We start from the raw sequence: 15,463 nt of genomic DNA on the forward strand, positions 1-15,463 counted from the left end.
GTATTTAAAATGTTGAGAGGGATAGATAGAGTTGACGTGAATAGGCTGTTTCCATTGAGAGTAGGGGAGATTCAAACGAGAGGACATGATTTGAGAGTTAGGGGGCAAAAGTTTAAGGGAAACACGAGGGGGTATTTCTTTACTCAGAGAGTGATAGCTGTGTGGAATGAGCTTCCTGTAGAAGTAGTAGAGGCCAGTTCAGTTGTGTCATTTAAGGTAAAATTGGATAGGTATATGGATAGGAAAGGAGTGGAGGGTTATGGGCTGAGTGCGGGTAGGTGGGACTAGGTGAGATTAAGAGTTCGGCACTGACTAGGAGGGCCGGAATGGCCTGTTTCCGTGCTGTGATTGTTATATGGTTATATGGTTAATACTGAGAACATGAGTTGTATAGTCCTTGAAAGTGAGTCCATGGTTTTTGGAATCAGTTCAGTTTGACGTGAGTGAAGTTATCCACCTTGTTCAGGAGTCTGATGGTTGAAGGCATTATAACTGTTCCTGGACCTGGTGCGGTGTGACCTGAGGCTCCTGTGCCTCCTTCCAGCTGGCAACAGCAAGAAGAAAGCATGGCCTGGATGGTGGGGGTTCTTGATGGATGCTGCTTTCTTGTGGCATTGCTGCTTGAAGATGTGCTCCATGGTGTGGAGGGCTTTACCTGTGAGGTACCTGGGTGATATCTACTGCGTTTTGTTAGGCTTTTGTGTTCTTGGGCATTGGTGCTTTCATACCAGGACATGATACAACTAGACAGGATACTGTCCACTGTGCAGCTCTAGAAGTTTTTTTCGAACATGTTGAATCTGTGAAAACAACTAAGAAAGTAGAGGTATAGCCCCAATTCATGCTCTCTACCACCAAGGAGGTTGGGAAAGCCATTTCCTGCAAGATTCTCCCTGTTGCATTGGGAGATGCCAAATTTCAACATATAAGAGATCAGACATGTGTAAAGACAGGGATCAGCAGGATACAGGCCATGTACAGGCAGATGGGATTAGTTATGTAGTTGGTGAAGACAAGAGCTGAAGGGATAGTTCCTGAGGTCTGTTGTTCTTTCTTCTATCCCAGCCAGCAAAAGTAATGATATTGCTTCATTGTTACTGGGTTAAAATCCTGGAATTCCTAAAGGCAATTTGGGTATCTGTTCATCACACAGTTTGCAGTGGCTCAAGAAAACAGCTCACAACCTTCTTGAGGGTAATTCGGGTTTGGAATTAAATGCTAGTCTTGGCATTGCTTTCCACATCCTGTAATTGAATGTGTGGTATTGAATTTGAATTTTCTTCAGTGTGAAATTAAAAAATGGGATATATAACTTTAAAGAGCTTCCTCCTTGTTATCTGATTAAATATGTAAATGACGTTCAGTAATTCTTCAAGTAATTTTTTTTCTGTTTTTAGGAAAAGCTTCACAACTTTATTCTCACAACTTGTTGGGTCTTTTTGAATATGCCAGACAAATGCAAAAATTGCCAGTATCCATTCCTGCCTATAAGCTTCCAGACAGGATACTTCCAAGGTAAGAGGGGACTCTTACTGTAGTTAATTGTTTTTTTATTGCATCGAGAAGTGTAAGTTGAGTACCCATTATCCAAAATTCCAAACTCTGAAAACCTCCAAAATTCAATTTATTTTGGGGCGCTGATGTGACGTCACAAATGGAAAATTCCATAAGACGCTGGGAAGATTCCCAGGCAATGCACAGATCTCTACGCAGCAGACAGTTCTGAGAAATGACTTCACATATGTAAGGAACAGAAATTAATGACGAAATAGAAAAATACTGCAAAAATGAAAATTTTAGATCTTGGACCATCTTTCGTCAGCATTGGAGTGAACATATGCTGCTTAACAGTATGGTGATTATGAAACAAGCAAAGATCTATCATGACAAACTGAAAATTGAGGGCAATTGTGAATTTTCAGTATACTGATTGCAGAAGTTTGGGAAAAGGCACAAATTTTTCAAGTGTCTGCTAATAACGAAAATCTAACACCAGAGCAAGTCTACGATGCTGGTTGTTTTTATATCTTACGTAAAACTTAAAAAGATTACCAATACAGTGTACTGTAACCCTTTAATTGAAACACAGCATAGTAGGTGGGGACCGAAAGCCTGCCATTGTTTGTTGTTGCACAACTGATTCAGGTATTTTCCCGCTGGTGCTGAGCTGCTTTTGTTACCCTGCACACGTTATATTTATTAATGTATGTAATCATTTTCGCAATGAGTGCATGTGATGAACAAGTGTAAGACAAAGACTTAACACAAGAAATTCTGCAGATGCTGTAAGTCTGAAGCAACATACACAAAATGCTGGAGGCACTTAGTAAGTCAGGTGGCACCATGAAGTCCTGAAGAAAGGTCTTGGCCTGAAGCAATGACTGTTCCTTTCCATGGATGCTGCCTGACCTGCTAAGGCAAAGACTGCTTGCAGGTAGCATATAAATTTAGAACTGGAAATTATGTCAATCTTCTATATTCAAAATTCTGGAAAAAAATCCAACATACTTCTGGCCCCAAACATTTTGGATAAGGGGTACTCAACGTGTATTAGTTTGTTGCTGTAACCTTTTAGGCTGGTTTGGAGATGAGACTGGATTAAGGTGTACCTTTATAAAACAAGCAACCTACACTTGAATAATGATCAAATAGAGAGAATCAGATAGAGAAGTGACTGATTTTAAAAATGAATTAACTGCTAAATAGTGACGAAATAAAGTTGAGTTTGATTTGTATTCAAACAGCACCAGTGAAGGAAACACTAAGGAAAATGGAGAATTCCATAATTATCAACCGTATTTTCTTAAGCTGTAATAGTGGATGATGGAAGAGATGCCGAAGGTGCACCTAGTGCTTTACATCTGCACTTTCCTCCGAGGAAGAGTGATAGTTGTGTGATAGAATTTGACATTTGTCAAGTTGATAGTAACATTTATGTATAAATGCTTACATTTATTTTGTAGGAAATATGCCGTATCTACAAAAATTCCAGATACAAAAGGCTGCCAAAAATGTTGTGTGGGTAAGGATGTTTCTCCATTTACTGTGCTGTTTTTAGCCAAGTAGAGAAAAGGAACATAAGAAATGTTCCATCTTGTGCCTGCTCCATACTTTAGTAAGTTCATGTCTGACCATTAGTTGTATTTACTCATGTCCGTTGACTCTCTTGATGCTCATATCTGGCCAAACGTGCTGAATGACTGTGCAATTTCAGATTTAAAAAATTACAAAAAAATTCAGAACAAAACTTTCCATGTTAGCCTTAAATGGCCAATCTTGTTCTAAGGTTGTAAACTGGGGAAAATGGGATCTCAGCAGAAACCCTGTTCCTAAGTTTGTTCTTTTCATTGTGATCTATTTTGATTCTTCTCAGTTGTCATCATAAATTGTCCTGTGGTTAGTTTAGGGTTATATCGGGATTTGCTGGGCGGTGTGGTTTGAAGAGCCAGAAGGGGCAGTTCTGTGCGTATCACTGAATAAATCAATAAACGAGAATTCAGGTGTAGTTTATTCAGTCTATTCTCAACTGCTTTCTTACCTCATCAATAAATCCTGATAATCTCTGTGTCTCAGGGAAAACATTTTACCTGAGGGGGTTTAATTTAAAAGTGCATACAACTTCTACAAAATCTCATCTTTTATGATACATTTCATTTTGTGGAAAAGGCCTATTTGCTATCCTTTGCTAAACCTACTTGTCTCCGAACTTCCAGTGGTTTGTGTACGAGAACATGAAAACAGTTACTGATCATTTGACATTTAAAAGTAGAGTTGTTACAAGAAAATAAAACATGTCAAGGAGTTGTGCTTATGTCATGGAAATTGCAGTCCAGTGATTTTCAAGTTTACTCAGATTATTTTAGATACATATGTGTTCCATGTAGTTCATTAATTTGCATAATTTTATTTCTATATTGACAGTGCCATGGTGATTAATTAATCAAATGATTAACACAAAGGAGTTGAAAAGACAAAAACAAATTTAGATTAGCTCACAACTGTTTCTGAACCCAGATTGAAAGACCATTTTAAACAAAATTCCATACGTCGTAACAGACCAAATTTCCTATTTGTAGAAAAAAATTGCAGATATGAATAAAAATTGCAGATGAGAAACTGAAATTAAAGCAAAATTTTGGACAAAATTAAAACAAAAATGAGTAAACAGAGAATGAGAGTTAATTATCCAAGTCAATGACTTGAGAAATGGGAGAAGTTTCTTATTGCAGAGAAGGGAGAGGGGTAGAAACAGCCAAGGAAATACCTGCAATGGGGTGGAGGTCAAAGCATAGTGTTTAGCACAATGCTATTACAACTCGGGCTGTTGGAGTTCGGAGTTCAGTTCCAATGCTGTATGTAAGAAGTTTATACATCCTTCCCTTAAGTGCCTGGGTTTCCTCTGGGTGCTCCGGTTTCCTCCCAGGGTCCCAAGATATATCGGTACATAGGTTCATTGGTCATTGTAAATTACCCTGTGATTAGGCAAGGGTTAATTAGTTAGGGTGCTAGGCAGTGCAGCTTGTTGGAATGGAAGGGCCTGGTCTGTGTTGTACCTCTAAATAAAACTACGAAAGGGAACTGAATGACCCAAGTGATGGTGTCAGCTGAGTGAGGCTGGTTGAAGGTTTGGTCTGTCTGGAGGAGGTATGAGTGGGAAATAAATGAAAACATGAGGTTAAAAAGATAATGACTGATGGAATTGTAAAGTAAAACAAAACTGAAAATACGGGTGATTTCCGTTCACAGATATTTCCTTGCTTTACCACCGTGTGATAGCGCAGCACCGTAGCAGTTAACAAAACATTTTACAGTGCCAGCTGTAAGACTGGTGTTCAATTCTCACTGCCGTTTATAAAGAGTTGTACATTCTGCTTGTGACTGCGTGGGTTTCCTATGGGTACTCTGGTTTCCTCCCACAATCCAAAAACTTACAAGTTAGTGAGTTGTAGGCATGCTATTTTGGCGCTAGAAGTGTGGTGACACTTGCAGGACATCCCCAGCACATCCTCGAAACAAAAGACACATTTCAATGTATGTTTTGATCCATATGTGCAAATATAAATAATACTAAGAACATGAGTTATAAAGAATCTTTGAAAATGTGTCTGTAGGTCCTACAATCAGTTCAGGGTAGTGGAGAATGAAGTTACCCACATCAGTTCAGGAACTTGACAATTGTAGGGTAGTAACTATTCCTGAACCTGTGGTGTGGGCCCAAGGCTTAATGGTAGTAGCAAGGAGAGAGCATGTTAGGGTGCTGCTTGATGTGGCTGCAGTCCAAGTAAATGTACCCAATGGTGCTCAGTATCCCCTATCATCAAGCCAGCTTTGGATTCAGTTTACTAAACAGCATGTACCTCATTTTCCCTAATTTCCTGAACCAGTCTACTTTGTGGAATCTCATTGCTAAGGTCCACATATTCTGCTTCTTTCACTTGGTCTTGATTAATTTTCATGGTAACCTCAGTTTAAATAAAATGATCAGATTTGTGAGGCAGGATTTCCCTTGCACAAAATCATATTAACTCTCCCTAATCAGTCCCTGTCTTTCCATGTGATTATAAATCCTACACTTAAAGATTTTTTCCAAGTTCCTCACAACTGACACAAAGATCACAGGCTTGTAGTTTCCTTGGTACCCCAGCCTGGCCCCCACCACCCTTGGTGTCCTGCCCCCCCCCCCCCCCACTGCCCCGGTTAAAAAAGAATTGAGGATTAACCTCAATAATGATCAGTTAAGCAGAGTATTTACGGACAAATCTCCCGGAGTTTTTGCTGCCTGTGCTCCCAACGTCCTCCAGTCTTTTCGTTATCAGATCAATCAATGGTGTTTCAGTTTCGTTGACTCAACATCACCTCACTGACTTGTGTCAGCCTCTGATTGGAAGTGGCCCAGGAATACAAGTCGTATTGCTTTGTGGCTCTTCTTCAAGCCTTGTCCTTTAGGGAATGACTTTTGCTTTATCCAACACAGTGGTTCAAAGCAGTCTAACCAGATCAACCAAATAACAGGCTGTTTCTTCTGTGAGCCTGCATGTTACATAATAAAGAGCTTCTTATCTGAAAATGGTCTCAGCACAACATTGGGTATGTTGACACGTAGCTGCTCTGGTTTAAGTTATCCTGTAAAAAGAATCAGTTCACTAAACTGTTCACAAAATGGCACTGCAAGGACAGTCTCACAAAATGGCAATGGCAAGCACAAAGGCTCTTGGTTCTTTCTGTTACTACAACCCTTGCCCTATTACTATTCACTGATTAGTAGATTGTAGTACTTTCTGACCAACAGTTTCCTGCTTTAGCCCCGCCTCCCCTTTGTATCCTGGTTTAACCCCACCCCTTTTGTTTCCTGGTTTAGACCCACCTGCCCTTTGTTTCCTGGTTTAACCCCACCCCTTTTGTTTCCTGGTTTAGACCCGCCTCCCCTTTGTTTCCTGGTTTAACCCCACCCCTTTTGTTTCCTGGTTTAGACCTGCCTCCCCTTTGTATCCTGGTTTAACCCCACCCCTTTTGTTTCCTGGTTTAGACCCACCTGCCCTTTGTTTCCTGGTTTAGACCCGCCTCCCCTTTGTTTCCTGGTTTAACCCCACCCCTTTTGTTTCCTGGTTTAGACCCGCCTCCCCTTTGTATCCTGGTTTAACCCCACCCCTTTTGTTTCCTGGTTTAGACCCACCTGCCCTTTGTTTCCTGGTTTAGCCCCGCCTGCCCTTTGTTTCCTTGTTTAGCCCCGCTTCCCCTTTGTTTCCTTGTTTAGCCCCGCTTCCCCTTTGTTTCCTTGTTTAGCCCCGCTTCCCCTTTGTTTCCTTGTTTAGCCCCGCTTCCCCTTTGTTTCCTTGTTTAGCCCCGCTTCCCCTTTGTTTCCTTGTTTAGCCCCGTTTCCCCTTTGTTTCCTGGTTTAACTCCACCCTCTTTGTCTCCTGGTTTAGTCCCGCCTGCCCTTTGTTTCCTGGTTTAGCCCCGTCTGCTCTTTGTTTCCTGCTTTAGCCCCGCCCCCTGTGTTTCCTGCTTTAGCCCCGTCCCCTTTGTTTCCTGGTTTAACTCCACCCCCTTTGTCTCCTGGTTTAGCCCCGCCTGCCCTTTGTTTCCTGATTTAGCTCTGCTTGCCATCTTGAGTCATCTAATAAAGTAGCAGAATCCCTTTCCTATAGCATTTTACTCCGAAGTCTTCTGGATCTTTGTCCTAAATATTTATTGATCTTATTGGACAAATATGTCTGAATACTGATTCCAGAGACAGGACCCCCAAGACTGTTTTGCTTACTGTTGATATGTGAGAATGTTGAGGAGTTCCTCTATGTGGCTCCTTGAAGTGTGGGTACATGCAATGGCGTGTGGTGCTTGGTGCTTTTGTGGGACGTGGGCAGGAGATACTGAGTACATCTGGTTTTCCAGTTCCTAAGTTCATTTAAACACCCTCTAACATGTCACTTGGATGAAATCATTTATATTGTTTAAATTTTAAAGATTGCATGTTAGACTGATGGTCATCATGGTTTAATCGTGTGCTGAGACATTAAACTTGCTTTCAGATGTAAACACTTCAGTTGATGCTGTGTTTATCATGAATGACATTTAGTACAGGGGAAATTGCATTCACTGAATAGTACAGCTCAAATTCCATTTCATCAGGTTCACTTTAAATTTAAAATAACAGATGCTGTGACTACTTGTCTGAGGTCATTTTTCTTTTCTGCTAGTTTTCTCCACTTTTTTTATTTAAAGATACTGATTATTCCAAATAGCTGACTGCCAGTTAGTTGTTGCGTATAACTGGTAATTAAATGTCAATAGTTTGGGAACAAGAGTCAAATCCCATTATATTTTAATCTGCCAATCACAATTGGCATTTTTAAGAATTAATCATCCCCACCATTGTCCATGGTTTGGAGACTATTTTAACAGAAATTAACGTTTCCCTTTGGAGGTGCAACAATGGGGAATCAGCTGCGGAGATACACCACGGTACCAGGCCTTTCTGGCCCAACAAGACTGCACTGCCCCCGTTACACCCATATGACCAATTAACCTACTAACCCGTGTGTCTCAACAATGCGGAAGGAAACTGGAGCACCCAGAGGAAACCCACCAATTTATTAGGGAGAAGGCAGCAGTGGGAATTGAACGTGGCTTGCTTGTGTTGTGGTAGTGCTACACTAACCACTGCACTACCATGCTGCTCTCCTCAGTCTCTGCTTCAGCTGCTATTTACTGAACCATCAGGGAAAATTGGGATGTACTTCTTTGTCGTTTATCTACATCTATCCCAATCACTTCCACCAAAGGGAACAATGAGAATTATCCACAGGATGAATCTCTAAACAATTCCAGAATTTCTTGAAGTAATATTTATCATTGCACTTCAAGGTTCAAGCACATACAGTAACTTGAAAATGTATTCAGCCCTCACAACTATTCTCACGTTTTACTATCACGTTTTCTAAATTTAAAATCTATTGATGTGGATTTTTGAGCTATTGCACAAAACATTTTGCCTCAAGTCAAATCAAAAGAAAAGTACTAAAACCTCTCAGTAATTTACTAAAAATTAGAAACCAAAATTGAGGCTGAAGAAGTTCTCGTCTTCTTTGTAATTACAATGCTGACTTTCCTCAGATGCAATACTGCAATCATCTTACCACTCACCCAGTTTGCTGATGTAGAAAATTGGAGGATCACCTGTTTTCAATGAATTTATAAGAATAAATATCTTCTCTCTATGCAAGGTCCAACAGTATGGTAGATTTTCATCAGACCAAAACAAAATGAAGAGAAAAGAGCATTCAAGGCAAGTGAGGGAAATGATCATAAAGAAGCAGAGATCTAGGGAAGAGTACAAGACCATCTCACTGGCACTGAACTCATCGTAAAAACAAAAATGGAAAAAATATGAAACCTTAGCCACACTGCCTAGGTCAGGCCATCCCCCCCAAACTTAGTCGTAGGCACTTGTAAGAGAGGCCTCTATGAGGCCGACCATCACTGAGTGAGCTGCAGAAGTCAGCAGCTGCAACTGGAGATGAAGTTCAAGGCTCCACAATTTCTAAGGCCTTACAGATAAAGGATATTTATGAAACAATGGCAAGGAAGAAGCACTGGCTTAAAAAAATGGTATATCCTTGCCAGTAAAGATTTTGCAAAGCGTCACTTAGAAGATATTGTAAAGATGTGGAAAAAGGTCTTGTGGTCAGATGAAACTAAAGTGGAACTTTTTGGCTTCAACACTAAGTGGTATGTGTGGTGTTAATCTAATACTGCACATCAACCAGGTAACACCATCCCTGCTGTGAAGTATGGCAGAGGGAGCATCATGCTAAAGAGTGCTTTCCAGCATCAGGGATTGGAAATCTGGTCAGGATTGATGGGAAGAAGAATGCTCCTAAACACAGAGAGATCCTGGATAAAAACCTGCTAGCTTCTGCCAGAAAGCTGGGGAGGAAGGTCGTCTTTCAGCAGGACAATGACTCAAAGCATGCTAACAGAGCAGCATGGAGTTGCTTCTGATGGAAAAAATTAATACCTTTGAGTTGCCCAGTCAGAGTCCTGACCTTAACCCAGTCAAGCATCTCTGTCAGATTGCTGTCCACCATCCACTCCCCAACTAACCTAGCACAGCTTGAGCAAGGAGGAAGGGACAAATATTGCTCCATCACATTGTGCAAAGCTAATAGAGACCTATCCAAAACACCCAACTGTTCTTCTGGTGACCACTTGGGTTTGCTGTGGGTGTGCAGGTTTCTTCCCACAGTCCAAAACATAGTGGTTGGTAGGTTAATTGGTGGTTGTAAATTGTCCCATTTTTAAGCTAGAGTTGCTGGTGGCATGGCTCAAGGGCCCATTCTGTGCTGTATCTCAATAAATAAATAAAGACTACTGGTTGTACTAGGCGTGAGAGGTGTTAAACTAAGTACTGAGAACAGGGATATGAATAGTTTTCAACTGCTGACATTTACATTTTTTTCCATTTTTAATTTTTCGTGCTTTACAATTTTCCGTTTATTGGGCTCCACTGTGAAAAAAAGGAGCGTGTGATTCACAAATAAAAATTCTCAGTTAAATTGATCAAAATCCTTGGCTGTAATACTCATTTATGTGAACAAAGGCTGAATACTTTTGCAAAGCACTGTATCAATGAAGATTTTACAAGAATTTTGCATATTCATTATTATGCTTTACTGAAATCTTAACTAATTTCTTCATGAAGGCTATCTGTATATTCTTTTATTAAAATCTTTATAGAAGTAGTGTTTGATGCCTTAACCAAGGTGGTAATAAAATAATGTAACTTTTAAGCACTCTAGAATTAATAAAATCCATCTCCAAAAATCTAAAAAAGAGGGTGGCATGGCTTTACCTAACTTTCGTTTATATTATTGGGCAGCTAATATACGTTGTGCTACCTTTTGGTCTTTCTTCCACGGCCAACCCGAGTGCCCTAATTGGGTGGCAATGGAGTTGAGCTCCACTAAAGAATTATCTATCTCTGCGCTTCTTGGCTCTGCACTCCCTAGTAGTCTGTCCAGATTAATAGCTAATCCTCTTGTTAGACACACTTTGCGTATATGGGCTCAGTTTAGGAAATGCTATGGTTTCCATGGTTTTTCCGTTTCCAGCCCTGTCGCACATAATCACTTTTTTTTACCTACTACGTACGATTCAGCATTCCATGTTTGGTATAGGAAGGGCATTAGACATTTTGAAAATCTTTTCATTGATAATTGCTTCGCTTCTTTTCAGCAGCTCTCTGTTAAGTTCAATCTGCCCAATGCTCATTTTTTTAGATATCTCCAAATTAGACACTTTATTGCTCCTTTAATTCCTAACTTTCCTGAAATGCCTGCAAAAAATGCTATGGACTTATTTCTTTCCATTAATCCACTAGGTAAAGGTTTAATATCAATTATTCAAGATAAATTAGCAGCCTTACGACAGGCCCCTGTGGATAAAATTAAAATGGCCTGGGAGCAGGATTTAAATACCTCCTTATCCGATGAGAGCTGGGACTCGATTCTCAAATCAGTTAACTCAACCTCTCTTTGTGCTCGCCATTGCCTTTTACAGTTTAAGATTGTTCATAGAGCCCATATGTCTAAATCTAAACTATCTCAATTCTACCCTAACATTAGTCCGCCCTGTGATAAATGCAAGAGGGGCGTGGCCTCTCATCCATATGTACTGGTTCTGTCCTAGCTTGGAGAAATTTTGGAAAGGTGTCTTCACTACGTTATCGTGTATTCTGAATCAGCACCTAGAACCAAACCCCTTAATTGCTTTGTTCGGTTTCTGGGGCGAGACAGATTTACGTCTGAGTCCGACCAAATGCCGAATATTATCCTTTGCCTCTCTCCTGGCTAGACGCTTGTTCCTCCTTAGATGGAGAGATGTTGCCCCGCCCACTCATGCTCAATGGCTTAACGACATTATGGCCTGCTTGGACCTCGAAAAAATTCATTATTCAGTTCTTAATTCGGATCTAAAGTTCCATAAGGTCTGGGGACCTTTTATCGAGTACTTTCATAATCTTCCTCTTGACTAGGGTTTTTTTTTCTTTTTGGTCCCTTGCTTTCAGCTCCCTTTTTTTTCTGGTAGTAGGCATTATTATCCTCTGTTGCTAAGTGTATTCACAGTCTGGGAGTTTGATTGTCCTGATTTATACTCTCTATATTGTGTTGTGGTTGGTCTGGAGTTGTTTTTTTTTTGTGTTGTGGGGCTTGGGGAGGATACTAAGTTTACTTGTCTTCAATTTAGGTGCTTTTTTGTCAAATTCTCTTCCTTTGTAGCATATTGTCATTGTATGCTTAATTTTGCACTGTATTAATGTTCCTCATTGGGATTTGGGGTTTTTAATTTGTAAAATGTATAGAAAAACTAATATTTAAAAAAAAATTAAAAAATAATGCAACTTTTTATAATGTTGATTGGTTAGTGCAGTAAATTGTGTACAGAAATTGAGAAATGCAGTTGTTTGTTACAGTGAGGAATCCTTACACAGGACACAAGTATCTCTGTGGTGCATTGCAATCCAGCATCGTTTTATTGGAATGGGTCGAGCAGATGCAGAAGTTCATGTTGATCAAAGTAAGTGGCACAGATTACAAGTTCCGCAGCTCACATTGCTCATCTAGTCTAAGCTCTGTTTCCTGTCAGATGCAACTGAAACTTGCCTGGGGACTACAATATAAGAGATCTAACAACTATTAAATGGGTTTTTGGTTTGATGGATATTATAGGACCATAAGACATCGGAGCAGAATTAGGCCATTTGGCCCATCAAGTCTGCTATGCTATTCTATCATGGCTGATTTTATTATCCCTCTCAACTCCATTCTTCTGTCTTCTCCCCATAACCTTACCAATCAATAATCTGTACTGTGAAACTTTTTTTGCATAAACCAAATAATTCTGAACTTGAAGCTGTCTCCAGGGAGTCTGTTTTTCACTGTTTACTAATCTTGTATGCAATAGAAATAGTTTGTTAAAGATTATTGTTACTGAAAAACCTGACCTTTTTTCCCTTTGGCTTAGTACTGTGCCACAGCTAATAGTACTGCCGTCTCACTGCACCAGTGATCGAGGTTCAATCCTGACCACTGTTCCCTCGAAGCTGTGTGGCTGTGGAGTAACTGAAATGTTCCCACGTGCATAGCCTTTGATGCTGCGCAGCTGGAATTTTCTTCCATGTAATGTTAATATAATTTTGAAATCTGTTAATACAACTGTGAAATACCCTGTAATTATGTGTTAATGAATATAATCCATAAATGTTCTAAATAATAAACGTACCACAACCTTTACTGTGAAGCATTTTAGAGCTTCAATGTATTTACATTGTCAGTGTTTCAAGTTACAACACTATTACAACTTGTAGCAAACATAGAATGGAAGTCAGTAGCTCATTGTTAATAAACTGCCGGTCCACTGAACATCAACTCCATATAGTCAAAACATTTCACTTTTGCCATTTTGCCTGTCAGTTGTTTTGACTGCCTGACATCATTCACTTGTGTTGTGAGTTCTGGTTTGTGTTTGATTTGAAAAGCTCTATATTCTGACTTTTTTGGTAAGTAATTTTTCAAAAAAGTCATAATCTAAGTTAAATCAAAGGTATGTAATTTTTCAGTTTTCATTCTAAATATTCATAGTATGCATACTACAAGGAACTTTAAAGTGCCATGCAGTTTTCATGCTGTTAAAATTTCCTACTCAGAGCAACAGTTGGTGTGCAAAGCTATAAAAAATTTAAAGGGAACGTCGATCCTGACCTTGGGTGCCGAATGTATGGGGTTTGCACATTCTCCCAGTGTCTGTATGAGTTTCCCCTCTCTCCCCAAATCAGTAGAGGCTGCCTGTAAATTGCCTTGTGTTTATGGGGAGGAGAGTTGATGAGACCTGTGGGAAAGAACAGGTTACAGAGAAAGGCAGTAGGGAATGGAATTGCTCTGTGAACCAGAATAGATTTGATGGGCTGAAGAAATATGGAAATGCAGTGGATTCTGGTTAATTGGGATATATCGGGACGAGTACATTTTAGATCAGTTAAGCAGCTGTTCCAATTAGCCAAAGTTTCATGGAAATCGTTTTTTAAAAAAGGCATAAGGAAGGCAAACTGAGTAGTAAATTATATATTTAAATGAAATACAGAGCAAATTAAATAAAAAACACAAAATGCTGGCAGAACTCAGCAGGTCAGACAGCATCTATGGGAGGAGGTAGTGACGACGTTTCGGGCCGAAACCCTTCATCAGGAGTGAAGTAACATGGGATGGTCGAAGGGGGATAAGAAGTGGGGGGAGGGATGAAGTAGAGAGCTGGGAAGTGATAAGCTGGAGGGAAATGGGCTAGGGGGAAGGTGGAGAATTATGGGAAATAAAAGAGAAAGAAAGGTAGGGCTGGGGGGGGGAGATTGTAGTGAGGGGGGGAAATATATTACAGTATAGAACTGTGTATTAGTTCCTAATAATTATTGACAGAGGAATTCATCCATTGTACGCAATGAACAAAATTAGTGCAGATGTCTAGTGTAGGTAATGGACTGCCTTCATACAATGCTATTGACAATTCCATACTCTAAATCTTTTTCATTGTAACATTCAAAATGATTGTTGATACCTTCAAATTCATATTTTGTATCTTATTGCTTATTTCTCGACAACAGTAAATGATAAAAATCACTGCTTTTGAACACAAACATGCACTTCACGCTATTTTAAAACTTTGCTCTAAGCACAATGTAGCATCTAATGACCACACAAGTGAATGAGACTAATGTGGGTTAGAACCTTTTTGGCTACATTCTCCTGCCCCAATTAAGTGGGATAGTGTCCCAAATAACAAAAGGAATCCTGGATATTTTCTCAATTCATTTTTGTTCTTTCAGAGTGGTCCCAAAAAAGAGGCTGTCCTGATTAACCGATGGCCCAATTAACCCGAAACCACAATAGATACTCCATGATGTAAAAGGACCCTCTTGGCTCTCGACCTGGTTGTGAGAAAAGCAGGCAAAATGGCAAATTATCACCAAAGATTAAGTCTTGTGTACCGAGTAGAGTTGTTACGTTGTTCATACTAATTTTTTTTTAACAATTTGATCTCCATTATCAGTTGGCACACAATAGATGAAAACCACGTACTTATTCATGAATGTTGTTCTTCGGATGTGAAATGTTAAAAGAGGGAAATTAATGACAGGCGTGGATGGTCGGAATTTTATGGAACAGTGATGGATAATCTCTGGGTAGGGGCGGAGTGGATGTGTGTGCTAAAGATTGAGACTGGCTATGATTCCTGGGCCATGCTGGAAGAAAAGGCTACTGTTGGGCCTTTCTGTAATGGGGTGAACCTACCTTTTCTCGTCTGTAGTTAGTTTATATGCAGATGAATATCTGTAAATATGAAAACCGAAAAAGCTAACCTAAGCACTCGAAGCACTCAGTAGACCCAGTTGCAACCATGTTGAGTGAAATGGAGCCAGTGTTTTAGGCTGGCTATTCCATCACAAAATTGAAAATCTGGAAATATTTTTTTTTAAAGTTTGGTAAAATGCTTCAACAGTTTACAAACATATTTTGTATTTTCCTTAGATCCCATTTTTAAGTCTGCTTTGATTTAACTTTTACTTTCAAGCCTCAATTATACTTATCAGAAATGGACAGTTTCTAAAGGCTATACTCAAATATAAGCAGGTTTTTTAATTATCTTGAACTGATCTTGTTTGATTAGCTTAGAAGGGGGTATAAATTATTAATGTAAATCAACCAGTAGATTCAAACAAGAGGACATGATTTGAGAGTTAGGGGGCAAAAGTTTAAGGGTAACACGAGGGGGAATTTCTTTACTCAAGAGAGTGGTAGCTGTGTGGAATGAGCTTCCTGTAGAAGTGGTAGAGGCAGGTTTGGTATTGTCATTTAAAGCAAAATTGGATAGGTATATGGACAGGAAAGGAATGGAGGGTTATGGACTGAGTGTG

The 15,463-nt window shown here is 39.7% G+C and overlaps 1 protein-coding gene across 8 annotated transcripts in view; it reads left to right on the top strand.

Moving 5' to 3' along the window:
- The window catches only part of map4k3a (mitogen-activated protein kinase kinase kinase kinase 3a), a 275,670-nt gene that overhangs the window by 252,076 nt on the left and 8,131 nt on the right, over positions 1-15,463 (top strand). For all 8 annotated transcript variants that reach the window (XM_073051531.1, XM_073051530.1, XM_073051535.1 and 5 more), the window contains 3 exons: positions 1,398-1,515; positions 2,964-3,022; positions 11,972-12,075. In XM_073051531.1, coding sequence (XP_072907632.1) covers positions 1,398-1,515; positions 2,964-3,022; positions 11,972-12,075 — 281 coding nt within the window. The remainder of the gene's footprint in view (positions 1-1,397; positions 1,516-2,963; positions 3,023-11,971; positions 12,076-15,463) is intronic.

This window comes from Hemitrygon akajei, chromosome 7 (genome assembly GCF_048418815.1).
Source record: "Hemitrygon akajei chromosome 7, sHemAka1.3, whole genome shotgun sequence".
In the NCBI taxonomy this organism is placed as follows: Eukaryota; Metazoa; Chordata; class Chondrichthyes; order Myliobatiformes; family Dasyatidae; genus Hemitrygon; species Hemitrygon akajei.